Raw genomic sequence first — 20,903 nt, 5'->3', positions numbered from 1 at the left:
AGCTAGATGAGCCAACATATCCGATTCCTACAGGATTTTTAGCCCAATCCTGTAGGGATATCCATACAGGTCCTAAATGAAAAGATTTCACTGATGGGAGTTTTTCTTGATCGATTACTTGTTCCTCGATCAAGGTGGTCTACATCCTCTATTGGACAACTTTCTCTCAGAATGAATGGGAACACTTGAGTGGTAATTTTTTAGCATATTTTTTTGGGGCAGGGGGAGTTGAGACGACTTGCTTTATCCATTTCTCCTCTCAGATGTGCCTGTCTGCCCTCCATAAAGCTACCGCACCATCTCAGTTGCTGAACAAACCCTACGTATCCCCTCTTGGTGGGGTCCTTCCACCTTTTGGCAGCTGGTCCCACATCCTTGTTGTGCCAGGGTGGTGTTCTTGCTCTGTCCTCCCCTCTGCCCCGGGCACATGTCATGGTAGCACATGCATGCCTTTTGGGAACAAGTGTCTGTCGCTGCACTATGGCATTCTTTTCTGGGTGGACACCAGAACTTGAACACAATCATGTATGACACTATAACTAAACCCTTCCACATGAACAAATGATTTAGTAGGTGTCACCATTAGCCTTGTCGAAAGACTGGTGGTGGTAATTATTGTGGCATAAGACTGATTAATAAAACAACTGGAAGAATTACAAAGTCAGAACCAGTAAGGATCTCATAACCAGTCGGGATCTTGGCATGTAGAGATATTTAGCTGTTAAACTTACTAATCAGCCTACCAAATTGGTTTACTACAGTTTTTCTGCTTTTGCCGTTTTTCTGTGGTAAACAACCCAAAAGCTGAATTCACTTGCATGTTATGTATCATATGTTGTATGGATTATTGAATATACTGGGAGATAATATATTGCCTTAACCTAGTCACTTGTTTCTTTAACCTAGTTATTAAGTTTTTGGGATTAAAGATGTATGGACATAGTACAGAAAAAAAATGATAACCATGAAAACTGGCATGGAAGATGGAAAACAAATAATTTCAGTTCAATATCACACACAGAGGGACTCACTGGTGTTAGTTCACCCATAGTTCCTGTAGTCCACACCTGTACATAAAAAAATTTAAAGTCACTAAAAGGAGTTGAGAGGATGTAAATTCTATTCAAAAAACAAGGATAATCAGAAAGTTTGAAACTCTGACTTTTCTAATGCACCTAAACATTTAAACAAGTCATTTATTTATTTAGTATTCTCCATTTAGTTATTAGAAGGCAACATGCATAGTGACATTTTGGGAACATGAGATTAAAAGAATGCCCTACAAGGACAATAGTAACTTATCATATACGATAATGAAAGAAATACCAGAACAGATGATGGAAACTCTATATAATGAGCAATATGTTACAAAATAACCAATATCAAGCCTTTTTGCGATCATTTTGTGTTTGCTAAAAGAATCCTTATTCAGCAATTCTTCTTATTAAGGACCTATTTACTCTTACTAAAAAGAGGAATTATTTACTAATGGAAGTATTATAGTAATACTGCAACATATCAAGGGGAGAAGAAAACATAACCATGTACCATAAGCCTTTACTAAAGTCATAGAATAGCTTTTATAAGTCATGTCATGGTCTCAAATCCGAAGGTGATATCCCTTCTCATCAACTTTGTCAAGTAAATCCATGTGGTTCAACATCCTCTGCAATTGCAGCCTTTGGCATGGATATGCCCCAATTTTCTATGAGATCCTTAGTTATTTTTTCCTCACGATCAAAACTTAATTAATTTCTAAATATTATATCCCTTAGGATACCAAGGAAGATTATGTAGGCAACTAATTGTCGTTTGTCAAGACAATTTGAATAACACAGAGTTCAAAGAGGGAGTTATAGTAGTCATGCTGTTAATCCTTTTCAGCCGTCAATGTTGTTAATCAATGCTCAACATGCCATTTCAGTATCCTTGCTGTCTCTCCATTAAACCTATGATCTGATATGCTATCCCACCAACATATTGATGCAAGCTTGGCAAAGCATGAAACAGACTCAACTTATAAATCATAGAGCAAGTGAGCAACCATGTCTGCAGACAGTGGAACCTGTATCTAAAGAAAGAATATGACATATTTGAATTAAAGCATAGGTATACCACAAGATACTATATATGCAGCTAAGATATGGTTCCTGTGAATCAAAATATCTTGTTCATAGCCCCATCATTCCTTAAAGGAAGCAAGAAATGTTTGTATCAAGGTTTTATGTCCCCATGGGATAGAGGGCATCCCGACCGTCCTATCCATTCCTGTGAGAAAATGGGATCAGGACTGCTTTGGGACTCCGAAACCTAGCCATGTGGGGAATGAAGAAGAAAGAGGAAAGGAAAGGAATGAAAAAGATGAAGAAAAGGAAAAAGTGAAAAGAAAGAAGAAAAATGAAAAAGAGAAAGGGAAAAGAAAAAGAAAGAAAAAGGAAAGGAAAGGAAAGAAAGGAAGGTAGAAGAAAATAAACAAAAGAAGGAAAGAAAGAAAGAAAAAAGAAACAAAGAAAGAAAGAAAAAAAAGAAGGGGAGAGAGTGAGGTTATCTATCGGGATGCACGATCGGGACTGCTGCTGCCTGCTGGGATGGGATAAGACAGTGGGGCATCCCGTTTCATAGAGATACTAAGACACCTTAGTCCCATGAGATTTAAAACCTTGGTTTGCCTAACAATATAGAAGCATTAAATTTCTACTTTCCCCTTTACAGATTTTTGGAGACTAGGAATGTCTAAGGACCACAAAGTTAGTCTTGGTCACATAGGAAATTTAATAAACGCAGCTGTTTGTTTGTGTCGAGGTTCTTTCATATATAGGAGCAGCTGATAGGCACTTCACAGACATTCTGCAAAGTAGGATAATCAAAAGACTCATGGAGGCATCATCTTATGATGTCATTTTCTCTCAACAGAATGTATGTCCTATGAGAAGCACTTATGAAGCAACTATCTCAAGATAACATGTCCACTATTTTGGTACTGATTACCATAGCAGTCGGTGACCGGTACAATATGGTACCAAATCATTTTGTATAGGCACTCGATATGATTTGGCTTACCAGTTCGGTACTAGTACACTATTTTTTTTTTTTCTAATTTTTCTTCTTTTTGTTTTAGTAGATTATTTAACGTTTATGGTTGTTTAAATTATTCAAGGGTATTTTGATGTTATGTAATATTGGTCTCAACTCTCAATAGACCGTATGACTGCTTAATGAATGCAATTATAATACAATTAATATAGACTGCATATTTTTGATATGAAAATACATATATTAAGTTGATTTGAAGTACAAAATACACACCAGCATCTAGTTTCTCATGGAGTGTTTATGCTCCTTGTAGACATTGGGATCTTGGTCATAGTTGGGGCCTACGATCTGACTCCAAACCAGATATGTGCCTACCCCTACATCGCATAAGTTGAGCCTCCTAGATAGCCACCCCTTGTTTTCTAGATATTTATGGTTTGAGTCATACATCAAATTTGTAAGTCTTGTAGATTATCATCAAAATTCTCTCAACAGTCACGAACATGCAAGATCTATCATACAAGTTTCATGACTGCAGCTTGACTTTATTAATCTTAGTCAAGTTACAACATAAAAACTGTCATTGTAAAACTCAAGCGAGGAAACCTATAAGGACAGATGACACAAAGAATTTGTTGAGAGTTGAATGGTAAATAGTTAATGATGGAAATAGAATCACATGGTTCCATAACAGAATACACAAACATGATCATACCAGTTACAATTGTTACAAAGCAGTTTCATTAATATTTATTTGAAATGTAACACAGAAAAATCCCTTCATTGAAAGCTTCAATAGTTCTCTGTATTTGAAATTGCATACCTCATCTGCAGTATGAAACTCAGATAGACTAATACGTCGCTCATGTAGGACCAGGTTCTCTTTCACCACAAGATCCAAGACCTGATGTTTCAAAGAAGAAGTTACTCAACTGTATTTAAAAAAATAGATTAATTTATGTAACGATGTTCTTTCACTGCAATTAATGCTCTCGTAACACAATTTTCAAAAAATCAAACAATTCTTGGTACCAAGATTCACTTGCTACATTGGATATTCTGATATTTTCTAATACTCTAGGCTTATTCAATATTTGTATTGAATCCTATTGTTTGTATAAACGACTATTGATGAGAGCGTCTGGTGGGTTTGGTGGCCTTATTTTTGAGAAGAAACCTTCTTTATGAGAAGCTTGAGGAGGTAAAAATATCTTACCTTATTGATTTGTATTTTCCAAAATTCCAGGTGATTAGGATGGTTCTAGTTTGCAGAGGTTCAAGAAAATAGAATAATGTTTTACTAAATTGTATTATTGTTATCTCATCTTCACAGCATTGTGCATAGTTGGTAAATAAGTTGAAGAACCTTAATTGTTAATATACTTGCTCACTGTGCAATATGCAAGGTTTAAAGTGCCTTTTTGTTGTTGGTATTAGTCTAGGACTACATTGGGTACAAATACAATATCAGTTGGCTAGGGTACCGACACGGTAAATGGTGGCATCTCAATATTGCAATTAGACCTTTTTTTTCATTTTTCCATATTTTATGGTTGTTTACGGTTTGCCTAGGTCCTATATAAGGGGTAGGTTAGGCTTTAGGGCTCATAATTGGATTTTATGGTACCAGGTACTGGTACAAGCACCATTCTTTTTAGATGTTATCTAATGGTTCCAGTTTTGAACTCTTTCTCCTCGTCTCCCTCCCTCTTTCCTCCACTCACAATTCAAAAGCAAAAGAGGAAAAGGGCTCCTGGAGCTTTCTGAGTGGGTATTGCTTAGTATCAAGGAAAAATGCTGGTATCAAGCCTATGTACCGAATAGTACCAACTGTGTTGCATGTGGTTCGCAAGGATACCATATACCAAGAGCATCCCAAGATCTAGATCCTCATTAGTTTGATCCGGGACACTAGATATGGAACAATATCAGCCAGGTACTTAATTCTTGTTAATAAATGAGCTTAATAGGTCCATTTGGTGTTGCCTATTTAATTAACGCTAAGCTTTTCATGCTTCCAGTTTGGGAAGTTCGATTTGCTGGTTGTCTTGTTCTTCATCCTTTAAAGGCTACACGTTCCAGGAAAAAAGTGGCAGATAAGTGGCACATAATCTCATCTATGTTGTGGCTCAAAATTTTAAGAAAGATTCCAAGAGCAAGTATTATGCATGACAGAAGTGCTAAGGTGTATTGTCACTTGCATTTTCTTGCATTTGCGGAAGCAGATCCTCTAAGAGGTGAATTACTGCTACTTAAAAAAAAAAAAGGATATGGAAATTACAGTTGCTCGAGTGATGCCAGGAAGGCAGTAGTCAGCATGAGGTGTATGTACTTGCCCTTTTTTAACCATGAACTGCAAGAAAAATCAGTTGAACTATCAGATAAACATCAATAATATATTTACTAAACTCCATATAATATTTCCTCACAATGTTTGTGGCATTTGTTTCTGATACAAAACCATCTTTGTCTAGCATGATAGCATCATCTGCCCCAGCAAGGTTTCCTTCTACCTGCAATTTCACAAAATTTCAATGTCATCAAACAAACAAATAAGCCAAAGTCAATGAGCAAACATGTTTAAAGGACAAAACACAAAACCTTGGCCAATATGTTGTTGATAAGATTGTTGTGATGAATCTTGGAATCGATACTCTGGACCAAGGCAGAAAAAGATAAAATCAATGTCTGGCAAAATTTACTGAAATTAGACAAATGTAATTCTGCTTTGGCAGTGTGAACTGTGGCGATAACTTAGGTTAATAGCAAAGTACTCATGACTGTAGCTTGCAACATCTGTTATCTTCAGAGATCAAAAATTTGTGCAGTACAAAAAGCATCAAGTGTTATTAAGTGGTAATGCATTTTTACAGCCATAGGTCAGTAATAATAGTATACAACTAGAATGCAGCATATGCGATGCATGTGCAATGCACACACAAAGGAGCAACAATGGCCATGATCCCTTCCAATGCTACTGGAGGAAAAGACACTTCTAGTCATATTAAGCGCTAATGCATTTTTTTAGCCACAGGCAGTTACAAAAATATAAATAGAATGCAGCTTGTGTGACACACATGGAACATACAAATAAAGGAGTATCTTAATGGATAACCATGATCCTATCTAATGTTAATGAGAGAAAAGGCACTTGAGATTTTGAATTTAACATTTTAAAAAAGATTGCCTGTTCTCTTCTGCGACACACATGGAACATACGAATAAAGGAGCATCCTGATAGATAGCCATGATCCCATCTAATGCTAATGAGAGAAAAGTCTCCTGAGATTTTGAATTTAACATTTTAAAAAATTGCCTCCTCTCTTCTTCTTGGATTAGAATACAGCATGTGCAACGCACATGCAATGCACATAACAAAGGAGCATCCTGATGGATGGCCATGATCCTGTCTAATGCTAATGGGAGAAAAGACACTTCAGAGATTGAATTTAACATTTAAACAAAAAGCAACTGCTTAGGATCTTCTTCTGCTTCTTCTTCTTCTTACAAACAAAGGAGCATCCTGATGGACAACCATGATCCCATCTAATGCTAATGAGAGAAAAGTCACTCGAGATTTTGAAAATTTAACATTTAAACAAAGATTGCCTGTTTGCTTCTTCTTCTAGCTCCCTGCCCCGTCGAGTTAATGCTTCTTCTTCTATTTCTTCATGTTACTCTGTCTAATTGAGATAAAGCTGCAGGTTGTTATGAAAACCAATATATAAAATGTAGAAGGCCTATATTATGTTATTACACTTTTCAACAGCTCACTGTACCACTGTGATGCCATAAACCAAGTTAAGCTGAGGCCCAGCTGCTGCCCAGATTGATCCAACATTCACACTCTATAAAGTATAAACCTCACTGCACCTAGGTCAGCACAATTAGCAACTAGGAAACACTGATATGTACTGAGATACACCTTCATATTGTAGCAACATACAATGAGCTAGATGGATGTTAAATAATGCACAGCCCTATTTAGTCTTAGGTTCATGGAGAAGTGGTCTGTAATCAGGTTCTCTACATTGAAAATTAATAGGGTTTACCAACTTAGCTCTTACTTTAATAGACCAAATCACATATATATCCTTTTGCAAACATACCAAAGACAATCCAATATGTCTAGGTAATAATTATTTGATAAAACACAAATTCATGTTTAAAAAATTCACAGGGGCTTTTGTTGGTCAGCTACTAAATTGTACTGATCAATCTAACAACCCATTTTGCTAATGTGGTGATTGGTCATTACTCAGAAGTCAGAACCTAAAATGCCAGTTTATCTTCCATTGGCTGTGCTCAAGCAAGCACAGATCTACAACACAATCCATCTTAAGGTTGAAACATATTTGCAGGCCAGTTCAAAACTCTGGCATAAATTTGAAGTTCATACTAAAGCCCATTAGGGGTTTCAGATAGCCAAGCTTCTGTGAATATGATGCATCAATCTTACATGTTTCAAGCAGCAGCAAACTAACAATTTTTTGAGAGAAAAATTTGACTGCTCAAGATACCTTACTTGGTAACACCTGCAATCCTTGTAAGCTTACCATTCCACAATTCTTCTTAATAAGATCATTCATGACCATAAACAAAATTCAGCCCTTAAGGAAAAAAAAAGTGGCCAGCCATTTACATCACAACTTGTATACCAGGCTTTAACATAAATACATCCAACAAATTTAGAAAAACAAGTTACATCATCATTCTTACATTTGGTGAATTACGACGTGTGGTTGCAGTCACCAGTTTTATACCACCTGAATTGTCATAGACTGGTGGTTTCCACTCAGCAAGCACTGAATTTCTCAAAAAAAACAAATAATGATGCATTATAAACTCAGTTATTAATACATCAGCAAATTATTTCATAATTAAATGTACACAGATGTTGCATGGACATGGCGAGGGATCAAATACTAACACATGCTAAGGAGAATGCTAAGGTAGCAATTAAAGCAAGAGAAGGATATGGAAGCACAAAACAAAAATAACCAATCCATTAAAAAAGGGTATCATTGCAATTTTACAATTGTATCATCCAACAAGTTGTTTATACCAGTGAAATGACTAGGGTGACCCCATGTTTTGCATATGTATTGGTTAATGACTTATGGGCATCAGAGAATTTTGACCATTTTTTGGGTGCAACAATTGTAGTTCTTTTTTCAATGCTAGCATTGCGATGAAGAAAAGATCCCGATGCCCCTCAACTCATGGGAACAACAAACACTAAAACATTTGGGTATGTTAATGGTAGGAACATTCTCGAGTTTTCCATCATTGGCCACCGTCATTGTGCTCATCGTGGCCATGGGTAAATCTCGCCGGAGATGAGGTGATGGTGCCTTGCCCTCTTCTCTCTCTCTCTACCCCAGCCATCATTGCCGGCTGGATTCTGACAAGGAATCGCTAGAAATCAACCGAAATTGTCATCCCCTATTCCGCATTCGTCGGCCATCTTCCCCTGTTTTCAAAACCGACCACTATTGCTTCCATCTCCAGCCATCTCTCCTCGATGGCCTATGGCCAACGTTGAAGCCTAGCCACCATTGAGTGAGCTGAGGCACAGTTCGAAAGCAAGAGCATATTGAGACTGATTATCATCTGATAACAGGACTAATCTACTAAGTACCACAATGTCCTGGCTCTGAAAAGGAGGCAAACTGAGGGGGTCTGTTGGCATGAGTTTACAGATATTATATCATCGGATATTTCCTTCATATTGTATGTACTACTTTCCTCCATATTGCTGATCACAATCTTTTCTGTAATTTAGGCTAATGCTCTAATTAGGAATACAGTTTACATTTCAATATTCAGTTTCCTAACTTATCATTCAAACATCATAATTGCAGGTTCACCTTAAGTAGAATGATCTTCAGAGGAATCCAATATTGCATAGCCTTAGATATGAAGACCATGCCCTAGCCCAATAAGATAAAGGGAGAAGGGAATATATAGCTAGCCTCTTTCCTTCCCACATCATGTTACCTCAGCACTGCCCTGATGTTGCTTCTACCAATAAAACTTAATAGTTCGTAGTCTTCTTGAATTCACGATCTTAGTAGTGGAGGCCCTTCTCACCTTTATCTTTTTCTTGTGCATTTTTTAAAATGCAGTCCAAAGTCCAAACTGCCGCATATGCAGAGCATATGCGGATGCCTTCTAGTGACTGCACTGCATTGCGCCCAAACTGCATAATGGACCATTAGGTGCCAGCCTAGGCTCAAGCGGCCTGTACATGCAGCCTTAGCCCTATGCTGGCGAGTACATATTGTTCGTGTTCTCTCCTCTTCATTTTTAATTGACAGATTTGTTCATTACTCTAGCATACTCAAAATGTAAACAGAGCAAGCAAGGGGCTATTGTTAATTACTTTAGGCCAACATGTCATTCTATGCTAAAATGACCTTTCAGATAAGTGTAGAAGTGTATAATTGATTTTTCGGCATATATACTTATCTGTTGCTATCATTTCAGTAGTTTTTATCTTTTTAATAATTCTTATTTATCTTTTCAGTGTTTCTAAAAAGCCAATCGTATAGGCACCCGCATTGCATCTGCATACTGCATATGTGATGCAGTACTCCAGTTGCCTACATAGCATCACCACATTTAGAAAAATGACCTTTCAGATATGTGTAGAAGTGTATAATTGTTTTTCCTGCATATATACTTACTGTTGCTATTTTGTCAGGAGTTTTTGTCTTTTTAATAATTCTTATTTATTTTTTCAATATTTCTAAAATACCAATCATATATGTGCCCACATGGCATCTGCATACTGCATACAATATGGGGTACTCTGGTTGCCTACATAGCATCGCTACTTTTTTGAAACCTTGTTCTCATCTTTGTATCACATTCCGTGTTTTGTAGCCTGAACTTTTGGTATAAGAAAACCTGCAATACTAGGAATAGGAACTAGAGTTTTGTAGCATCTGCCACATCTGAACTGTCTAATGATTTTGACACACATAAAACATTTTGACATGACAGAAGACTCCTAGCTCACATAAATACAGCATTCTCGAAGTTTTCAGTATCTATAGCCAGCTCATAACTAACTTAAATTTTCTTGAACCTAGAAAATTCAAATGAAAACTTCTGTTTAGATAATACAAACTCAGTTACAAGAAAGAAATAAGTAATCAAAGAGAGTTTACAGGTTATTACCAATCAGAGTGCATCCATAAAGGTTGAATGCTGGACTCATTCCAGATGTAACCTAACAGAGAAAGGTGAATTGTGAAATAGAAACTAATTAAGAAAAAGAAACTGGAGAGTAACCACCAAACACAGAATCGGTTACATAGAACTATCATTTCCGAACAACAATGGATATTGGATGATACGCATATGAGTGAGAACCCTACAAGAAATTACCTTTTTCCCACGAGTTAAAGTGAGTCTTATATGTGCATTGTCAAACATCCCATTCGATATGAGAGTTTTGAAAATCGCTTCCTTTATCTGAAATTTTTTAATCAGAGAAAAAAAAAATTCAGGCAGATGCAACATAGCCTCTCAAATTAGAATGTCAATTTGCCTGAATCTATTTTTCTTTCCTACAATGTGGTAACCAACTGCAACCTTCAGCCATTATGATCTCATTATTCATAGAAGTTTGAAATAACAAAGAATGATGAAGCAAATAACAAATTTGGTAGTTACCGCTTCACGACTTGGAATGTTGCTGAAGGCTAAAGCTTTGGCTGAATCAAACAACCTGATATTAGAAAATCAAGATGCCCATGTTAAATATTTTTTAAAAAAGTCTGTTTATCCATCAAATAGATTGACAATGAATTCTTCAGAAAAAACTGGCTAAAGAAGTGCTGTGTGTCTGAAGATATGACATGATCCCAATCAATATTTATGGTAATCATTTTTCAAAGTAGAAAGTTGGAGGTAACTCACCGATCCAAGTGTTCATCAAGCTTGAAAGCTTTTCCATTATAGATTCGGAGTCCCTCCCACACTGCATCACCACCTTGTACAACTGAATCGAACACTGATACCTTCAACAAGAAAAACATTGTTAGATCACTAAGACTGAATGAGTAGAATGTACAGAAGATAAAGTGGTTAGCAATTTTTCATTTACAAATACCTTGGCACTCTCACGAGGTAAGAGCTCATCACCAACCCAAGCAAGCAGCTTCTCATTGGCAGGGACAGGAAGATGAGGAGGTAAAGAAGGTTGTAATGAGGATCCTGTTCGCCTAATCTTTTGTCTGAGCATGTTGTAGAAAGGCAGACTTTGCTCTAGCAAGTCATATAGGGCACATGGAAATGGCTGAAGGAAATTCATTTAAATGTAAGTTACACTAAAATTTTGATGCTCGAAGATTAAATGAAATGAAAAAGGAAAAATGCTGTGATAAAAGATAATGAAAGGCCAAATGTTATGACAGGCAGCAGTAAAATTCACATGGGTTGATGTTGAAAAGGTGGAGGAACAAAGATGTGTGATTCTCAGCATGGCAAGTGCAAGGCATAAGCCTTATGATATTTTTTGCATTTAGAAAATTTATAATATTATCTGAAAATAAAGCAAGGTATAGGGTATCAATATAGTATTTCAATATAAAGTTGCACCGATCTTCAGTAAGAGTCAAAGGCAGCAAATCGAATGTTACATATCCCGAAGTAAAAATTTCAGCTAGTGGATGCCATATCAGTATCACCAAGTTCTGAGCAGCTCTATGTAAAACACATGCCTATGTTTAAAGATCCATGTACTAGTGTGTTTTTTAAGTGCCTTTTAAAGCCAATCACTACATACAATAATTGAAGTATTGAACCTTTTCAAATAGTGATTTGTGCCTCACTTCAGATGGTCTCAAGCAAGGAATGCAATACCGGGCCGAACCGTCCGGTACGCGGCATGCCGAACCGTACCGGCAGAGAATCGAGACGGTTCCGGCATGAAAAATGGCACATGCCGGTGCCGGGGAAGAAAAGAGAGAAAAAGAGGAAAAGAGAGAGAAAGAAGAAGAAAAAGAGAAAGGGGGGGTCTGCCGGAGGGACTGCCAGAGGAATTTCGGCGGGCCGTCGTGGCCGTCGGACGGTGTAAACGCCTTCCGTAGTGTGAAACAGGAGCGATTCGCTCCTGTTTCCCATATTTTTTTGAAAAAATATTTTTTTAAATGAAGCCGGCAAACCCCATGCTGGCTTCACTTATATGATGCCGACAAACCCAGTACCGGCTTCATTTAAAAAATATTTTTTTAAAAAAATATAGAAACAGGGGTGGATCGTCCCTGTTTCACTCCACGAAGCCGCAGGAGGCGTAAACGCCGCCTGCGGGCTATGGTGGCCCGCCGGAGGCCCTCCGACGGCCTCTTCGACGGACTCCCCTCCCTCTTTTTCCTTCTTCCTCCCTCTCTCTCTATTTCTCTCTCTTTCCCTCTTTTTCTTCCCAGGTTCGGCTCCATTTTCCTTCGTCGGTTCGTCTCGATTCGGAATGGAATGGGGACATGCTGAACTATACCGTCGGCCGGCCAATACGGCTGCTGGTACCGGTTCCGTAAATCTTAGTCTCAAGTCTCAACCATCGTTTACTGTGATTATAAATGCATTATTTCAAGGCGTAGGGTGAGATGATCTTCAACTTACCTCTAACAAGAGACTGCTAAAATAAATGCATAGGGACTACATGGCGCACTAGAACCTAGGATGCAAGGACTTGTGTAGGCATATTTAGTCCCACATTGGTTGTGCATTGAGAATATCTTGGGAGCTTGTACAAGGTTAAGGAATCCAAGTAATAACATCTGGCTAGTCCTTTTGAACGAGGTCCTAGATTGTTATATAGTATCTATTATCGAGAGTCTCCGACCTGTGGTTGGGCTCGAGGCCCGATAGAGGTAGACATCGGTCACCTACCAACATGGAGATAGCTCTCACTAGAGTAAAGATGCTCCTTCTTCAAGGACACATGCAAAGAAGTCCATTCATTGGAGATTTTTTGGTGGAGGACCCTCCGATGCTTAAGTTAGTCGAAGTTTTCAGAAAGCAATAGAGTGGAGAGTAAGAAAATGACAGAGTTCTGAGCTCTATTTAATAAAAAAAGTTACTTACTTGAGGATCCCCTTTGCCCCTTTTTATATGGAGGGGTAGTAGCCACCCATTACCACCGAGCTCGGTGATGGCTCCAGAAAATCTGCGCCATTCAAGATAATGAGGCACAGATTAGTCATCCTTGATATCTGCGGATAGGTAATTGGCCTTGGTCATTCATCGGGCTGATTAGTTGTCGTCGCTTTTTGAGGATGGTCAGTCGAGTACTGTTGATCAAGCCAACTCTTTGAGATGGCTTCATACTTGACCTAGACGGACCCAGATCTCATCGTTGAAAGGAGGCGTTTGGTGGCTTGATCGGTATATAGTCGAAGTGGGACCTCGGTTAAACCTAAAGTTAGTCGATTTTTCTAATCGGTCGATCCTGTGATCAGTCGATGTCCGATCTGGAGATTGGTTGTCATCTGAAGTTGTATTTCTGCTTGAATCAGTTATTTCGAAATTTCCTGATCTCCATGCTCTTTATCTATTGGGGCAGTTGGTGAATATTGATGAGTTGCCTCCTCGTCGAGTGATCGAGCTATTCTAGTTGAAAAAATGGCTTACTCCCCCAACAGTATCCATTCACAATCAAAAAATACTAAAATGGACATATACTATAATAGGCTAAAGAAGCTAAGGAGGCTATGAATTGTACCAGTAGCTCCACCTAACCAAGATGATTCGAGAGTTGTTGCTTAACAACTTCTAAATTAGTGCCAACAGTGGTTGAACTAGCAGCGATGGCGAAAAAAAAAAAGCAAAAGTAGATGTACGCCTTGTAATGAGCAAAAAATTAAATAATTGCTTTTGATTACTCACAACTCATGCAACTAAAGAATTATGTTGCACCAATCTAAAATACCTATTCATGACTAAAAGATTCTTAGAATTCTCAGCAAGGATTAAGTAGCCAATCCATATCAATAATATCGTTATGGATTGGAGAGAGAATGAGTCTAAGACACATCTACAACTAAGGTTTTAAATGTAGATGGGATGGTGGGTCATCCCACAAACCTGAGTGTTGAGAAAGGATGAGTCTAAAAATGGACTGGAATGAGATAGGATCCATTGTCTTGGATGTTGGGACAGTGGGTATTCCATGTGTTTGGATGTGGGGCATCCCATTCTATGAGAAAAAGAGGATAGAGCTATCCCACGATATCTAAAACCTTGTTTGGGACCCCATGCCTCTCCATATTGGGTTGTTCTAGACCATTCTAGTCTGTCCAAGCTAGAATAGATCAGGATATTTGCACCCTCAATATAGGATGGCTAGGAATTTTGGATACCATTTTTTTTAATTTTCTGTTCATTCTTATTTTTAATGGTTGTGCTGGTCCATCATGATACTCGCCTATATCATGATAGACCTTGGTATCCGGATTTAAATCCTTGAGGGCATGTTTGGATGATTGGACTGGAAATCCTATGAGATTCGTGGGTTGGGCCAGTATAGCTAGGAAGGTCATGTAATTACGGCTGAGCTAGGCCTATATTCACAAATACCCAGGAGTAGCTTTAAAGTGGGCTAGCTGAGTTCTCTTTTCCTCTGTGGGATTTAGGCGGCCCACTCCAAAGCTACTCTTCGGGCTGGGTCTTTATGAGTATAGGAGTAGCCTAGCTTGTAATCTTATAACTTTGTTGGCTATATTGGCCCAACACAAGAATCCCATAGGATCTTTCAGCAATCATCCGAACAGGCCCTAAGACTTCGAATAGTAATTGAACTTGTCAAGGAAAAAAATTAAGATCTAACGTCACCTAATGGCCCATGTGAAAATGTGTAGAGGGAGAGGGTGAACGAAGGCACATGCCCTCCTACTTCAATGAAATGCAATGGACCCCTTTATGGAATGAGCTCTCTTTCCCCTCCTATATATGTGGATCCTGCAGCCCCCCTCCTTTATGCAATTAGATCCAAAACCTTTTCTCAAATTTCACACAACATCAATTAGCAAGGTACTAAACCATGTTAAGGCCTTGTTTGCACTAAAGAACAGACTCAAATGATTTCAGAATCATCGAAGTTCTCGATAAAACACTCAAAATTTGTACGACCATAGTTTGATGGTCCACTGACAAAAAAAAGGTAAACTTAGCGACAAGACATTCTTTGATCCTTTTAGATATGATTGACTTACATCATAGCAAACCTAGGTAAGTCAAATAACAATTAACAAACTCATTTTAAACAAATTAACAAAATTCAAAGGCAAACTCAATGCATGGCTTCAAAAATTAACCAATCAAAATTTAAAGCAATTTATGAAGCAGAAAAATATTCTTACCAATGAATGCATGCATGGCTTTGTAAAACCTGTTGACTTGTGTATGTTTCCATACCACCAAGGAGCCCAAATTCCATCAAATGGTTTTGAACCAGCTTCCCATCTGGTAATAATAATTACATTCCATGTAACTCAGGAAATCACTTCATGTTTCAAGGTAAAACATATCAAGCTACATTTCTCAAGTAAATTGTATTTTTCTTTACTCAAGACAGGGAGAGCTTGTTCTTTTTTCTTGTAGTTCGCTATTATGAAAATTTATTTCTTAAGAGCACACATTACTCAGCTTTAATCTAAACCATGCCATAGGAATAAGTATTCTGCCCTTGTCACATCAGGGTTCCAACTTCCAAGCATATAATGCTATTCACGGGTCATCTTTTCTTAGAGCTGCATGTAAGAACATGGATACTCCAGACTTATTTTGTATGTAATAAAGCTTATTTTCATGTATTTTTTAAAACTTGCAGAAACTAAGCTTATATTTGCAATATAGACTTAAACCTTGCCAACAAGACTTAACCATCCAGAGGGCTGATTTCGTTTCCTAAATATGATTTTTAACTGAAAGAAAAAGATGATTAGAACAACCTATACAAAGGGAGAAAGCTGTAATTGACGACGCTCTGAATGGATATTGGTCATTTTCTAACAGCAAATGGTTACAAAGAGTCAAAGATAAACAAGAAACACCATGAATACAGACCATATCAGGAATGCCCCGCCGTATTATCTGTTCTAGATCTTATCTTTCTTCTTTTTTTCTATCCTCTCATCTTTCCCCATATCATCAAAGTAACCTACGTTTGAATGCTGAGGTGTGTATCCCTAAAGGGATTTCAGATCTCTTTCCTATTCTATGCTTTAGATCTACCAAAGCAAGCTAAGTTATTCATGATGATCATATGCTAATGGTCATTCTTAATGATTCCAAGGTTCTTCTTTTACACTCTGTGTTTTGGGTCTTTTGACTTTACAATCTTCCCTGTTGACCACATATCATAGAAGAGGGTATGCTGCTACAAATGTCATCACCATCATCATTAGAGTTTAACTACTCAATAATGTGTTTTTGCTTCTTCAAGGCATTGTACTAACATGGAAAGAGATCCCTTTGAATTAGAGCAATCATCTTTCACCTATAAAGAAGCTAACTGTCCATCAAAAATAAATCATGCAGATCTGGATCTAATCAGGTCAAAATCCATCAACAATTAATTTCCTAGATCAGACCTACAATGATGTCATTATATTCTGTGATGCTATTCATTGTTGACTTAAAATCTGAATTTACCATATGTAAGAGCCGTGACCACAAAACCTCTGCCAAACAAGGGCATTCTTTCAATCATTCATAGCCCTTGTTGTTCTTTGAAGCAAGATACTACCATCCTAGGATCTATTTATGCCGAGTAGTGTCACCATGAATCAAGCAGTTCATCCACAATATTTGAAAATTTCAATAGTGAGATTTTAGAATAAAAACATAATGTAGAATTGTAGGAAACCAAAAGCCAATTATAGTTGAACTATTAATTGGGTTATCTATTTGAATAGTCCAATTTTGTCTGGTCATCTATATCTAGTGAAACTGAGATGAATAACACCATTTACTGCTGATTAAGGTGCTAGACCCTGATCATAAAGAAGGGAGGACAGCAATTTATTTGTGATTTCATAGCTCTTAGATTCAAAGAATGGTAAAATATGGAATAACATAGATGCTGTAAGAACAAGTGAAGAAGTTTAGATACTTTAGGCATGATGCCGGAAGAGGAAGCTTTTTCAGTCATTCAACAAGAATATCTTTATAATATTCATATCAAGATTTTAAATCCCGTGAGATGGAGGTGTCTCGGTAACTCCATAGAACAGGACGCCCCGTTGTCCCATCCTATCCCGACAGCTATCCTGGTCATGCATCCCGATAAATATCCTTCTTTTCTCTCCCCTTCTTCTTTTATTTCTTTCCTTTTTTTCTTTTCTTCCTTCTTTTCTTTCTTTTTCTTCTATTTTCCTTTCTTCTCTTTTTGTTTCATTTTTTATCCTTTTCTTTCTTTCTTTTTTCCTTTTTCTTGTTCTTTCTCTCTCCTTTCTTCCTTCTTTCCTTTCTTTTTCTTCTTCTTTCCTTTCACCTTTTTTCTTTCTTCATCTTTCTTTCTTTCTTTTCTCTTTCTTCTTCTCTCCCTACATGGATGGTTTCGGAGTCCCGACCCCGAAAACGGAATGGGACGGTCGGGATGCCCCCCATCCTATCGGGATGTAAAACCTTGATTCATATTACTCACATTTCTAAGGGCAAAAGCTTCTTTCCACATGATTGTGTGAGTTAAGACAGTTTAGTATCTGTGGATTCAAAATACAATTAGTTTTGGATGTACACGTTATCAGAATGTGAAGTTTTTTCTTCATGCAACATGAAATTCACAAACTTTGCATTAACTATATTTTCTCGGGGGAAAAATTTTCTTCCCATCATGATTAGTTTGAAGTGCAAACTAAGGCTTAGTTCAGTATTGGTGGATTCGAAATAAAATTTGATATGTGAGCAATGTAGTATTTGTTCACCATACTCAAGCATTGACGCATGGAAAGGAATACCCAGATCTTGACAAAGACCACTTAAGACAGCCTGCATAAGATTACAGAGAAATTGTGAGTTCAAATATGGCATAACTTGTTGATCAACGTTTTAGCAGCATTGATCATATTATATTGAAGAGCAAAGTATAAAGCTGATATTCAGACTTAAAGCAAAATTCCTGAAGCATGGCCTATCTTTAGGATATGACAAGAAACAAGGCAACTTAATATTCATCATAAAATACTACTAGAGCATGACCAAACTGAAGATCAAATAATTAATCAGATATAGAATTATAGGAGCTCAAGTGCTTAACTTTGTATGTGAATGAAGACTATATTCTTAAATCTTTAGAGTTTAGACTTGAGACACTAGATTAGATTTATACAGATCATAGAAACTAGTACCCAGGCACATGCAATGAACATCAAACTTAAACATGTTAAGAGTATTTATCATAAGCTTTAAATCTATCAAAAAACTGACTTTCCTAAACCATATTTCTTCCCAGTGAATGGTGCCGCTCAAATGCATCAATAACCAAGAAAAAGGAATATGATACACTCTATTAGGAAAGCATGAGGAAAATTAGCAAGGAGAGCAGTATATGTAGCCTGGGGAGAGTTTTTTTCCTTAATTATTGTGGGGATCAAATGTATGAAGGGAAAAAGAAATAACAAAACCATCACCTTCAGGCCTTACCAACAATTTGAGGTTGGCTAACGGATCCACATTCAACAAGAATTCTAATTTAATGAAAAAATATGTATAAAGATGTGAAAAGAAACAACAACTGGTAGGAAGAGAGAGGCGGGGGAGGAAGTGGGGTGGATGTGGGGGCCGGGGAGGGGGGTGGATGGTGTAGGAGTTTGAGATTGAGAAAGAGATCTTTCTGTTGAGATTCCAGTTATAGGGGGAGAGCGTTAATGGGGAAAGAGAAAATTGAGGAGTAAATTGAGCTTTCCCTTTACAGACAAATAATTGAGTCAAAATACAGAGGATTTTCAGAAGGTACTACGATGTTTCAACAAAGACATTTTGGGGAACAATTGAGATAAATGAATGTAGAGAGGAAGATGCCAACATTCCAAAACTATCATTTTCAATAGAGTATATAATCTGAATTGTGAAATTGGAAATCTTGAATCTTGATTACAGGAAGAATATGAATGTAATACTCCATATATAGGAATACTCTGTGAAGGTCCTTATGGTGTTCTTTTGTTTCTTTTGTCAAAGTTACACATGCTTAATTAGTAATAACTTTAGGAAGACTTTAAGAAGTAGAAAAACAGAAACTAGAGAGTAGAGACTAAATTTTTATAGATAACAGCAATTATATATATCAAGCAATGCCTTCCATTGACTTTGTTTAGACCTTCCCAGTTTATAATTGTTACTCCTTCCAAGCCTAGGGACCTTGCAGTACCCCACCATCGCCAGCACATGGATACAAACCCCCCAAACACGACACCATCACCCCCCACCACTCACGCCCCTCCCCCCTCCCCCAACAAAAAAAGGAAAAAAGAAAAAAGGGCATCACAATGCATGAGGCTCCTACCACAGGAGGATCTGGGGAGGGAAAGATGCGCACAACCTTATCCCTGTGTGTAGAGAGACCATTCATGTTTTGAAGCCATGACAACCAGGTCACAATGAAACAACCTTACTGTTGCGCCAAGAAGTGCCCTCACACTAGCAGCCCAACAGACAGAAAAACTGCATGAACCTAGTTTATGTTACTAACTGCTCACCAGGTCCTATCAATTTTGTGACAGGCCCTCCTAGAGTTTATTGGACATTTCACAAAAGGTTGAAAGCTCCTGCTAAATGTTCTTTAATCAATTATACTTTGACTCAATCCATAAAGATCGCTGAGTTTTGTTGGTTAAAGTTGTTGAATATAAGATATGCAAGAAATCTGTATGCAGGTTAAAAATCATAATGTGTTTAAAATGAAAGATTTTATAGTTAAGGGTGGACTATATAATATATAATGATCATAATGGAATGAAAGATTTAGCTCTCGTATGTTTTAAGATACTGAGTTCAGCATCATATATTAACAAATAATGAATAATAATCATTCCAATATCCCATGTGGACATCTGATCATAAAAAAGACAGTCGCATACTGGCAAATATGTTATCAAGTTGCTACTTGGCAAAAGTAATCTTGCATCAAATTCTTTCATGGCAAGACTGAGACATCTTTGTGTATCCAATTTTCCTAACCTAAGCATGGAGACTAGTGGATTTTGCAAACTTGGGAGAGCATATGTGCAGATAATAAGCATAAAGTCCTCAAAATCAAGGTTGGCAAGGAAAAAAATTGAATGTAGAAGAGTTTAAATGCATGTAAAACTTCAACTTGGAACATATAAATATAGGTCCATAAATATCAATTCGACAACTTGGATTTCAGAATTTCCAAATAAAAAACCAAAATATAAATTTAAAATAACAGAGTAAATTTTCATGGTCTGCTAAGTCAATGCTTCTGCAACTATTTTTAAATTTCAAACTCAGAATGACATTAAATCTGAATCTGATTGCAGAGTCCATAATTTCAGAAGAAACCCTCTGTTTCAAAGACTCACTAGTGTTTTAGGGTTTCCAAATAATACTTGGTTGGGAAAAGGATTAGACCACTAAATCATCTCAATTCTCAAGATTCAGATGTATAACAGTACATAGGTTAAAAGATTTCAAAAGAGTTTCAAAAGTAGCTTGAGTGTTAAGGTTTCAAAAGAATATGTAGGAATAAATTGGACTGCAACGTTCACCCAAAAAAAAAAAAAAAAATCTAACTTAAACTCAAGGGGTCTAAAAGCAACAACTAAATTCAAAACAAAAGATAAGCTCTTTATGAAGAAATTAAATATGTAAGCTTCAGATTGATTCGAAGACCCAAA

At 37.2% G+C, this 20,903-nt stretch overlaps 1 protein-coding gene across 7 annotated transcripts in view; it reads right to left on the bottom strand.

The window, feature by feature from the left end:
- LOC105060429 (branched-chain-amino-acid aminotransferase-like protein 2) overlaps positions 1-20,903 on the bottom strand; it is a 41,068-nt gene that overhangs the window by 1,754 nt on the left and 18,411 nt on the right. For all 7 annotated transcript variants that reach the window (XR_834428.3, XR_834430.3, XM_073260697.1 and 4 more), the window contains 13 exons: positions 17,975-18,033; positions 15,402-15,504; positions 11,156-11,341; positions 10,963-11,063; positions 10,717-10,771; positions 10,429-10,515; positions 10,219-10,270; positions 7,753-7,838; positions 5,635-5,688; positions 5,463-5,546; positions 5,315-5,386; positions 3,857-3,937; positions 1,032-1,067 (listed from right to left, as the gene is read on the bottom strand). Coding sequence is in view for 5 of the 7 variants with exons in the window: in XM_073260697.1 (XP_073116798.1) it covers positions 1,032-1,067; positions 3,857-3,937; positions 5,315-5,386; positions 5,463-5,546; positions 5,635-5,688; positions 7,753-7,838; positions 10,219-10,270; positions 10,429-10,515; positions 10,717-10,771; positions 10,963-11,063; positions 11,156-11,341; positions 15,402-15,504; positions 17,975-18,033 (1,056 nt within the window). In the remaining 2 variants the exon portion in view is untranslated. The remainder of the gene's footprint in view (positions 1-1,031; positions 1,068-3,856; positions 3,938-5,314; positions 5,387-5,462; positions 5,547-5,634; positions 5,689-7,752; positions 7,839-10,218; positions 10,271-10,428; positions 10,516-10,716; positions 10,772-10,962; positions 11,064-11,155; positions 11,342-15,401; positions 15,505-17,974; positions 18,034-20,903) is intronic.

This window comes from Elaeis guineensis, chromosome 7 (genome assembly GCF_000442705.2).
Source record: "Elaeis guineensis isolate ETL-2024a chromosome 7, EG11, whole genome shotgun sequence".
Taxonomy (NCBI): domain Eukaryota; kingdom Viridiplantae; phylum Streptophyta; class Magnoliopsida; order Arecales; family Arecaceae; genus Elaeis; species Elaeis guineensis.
Note: the sequence above shows the minus strand (reverse complement) of the source record. Positions and strands in the feature narration are given on the sequence as shown.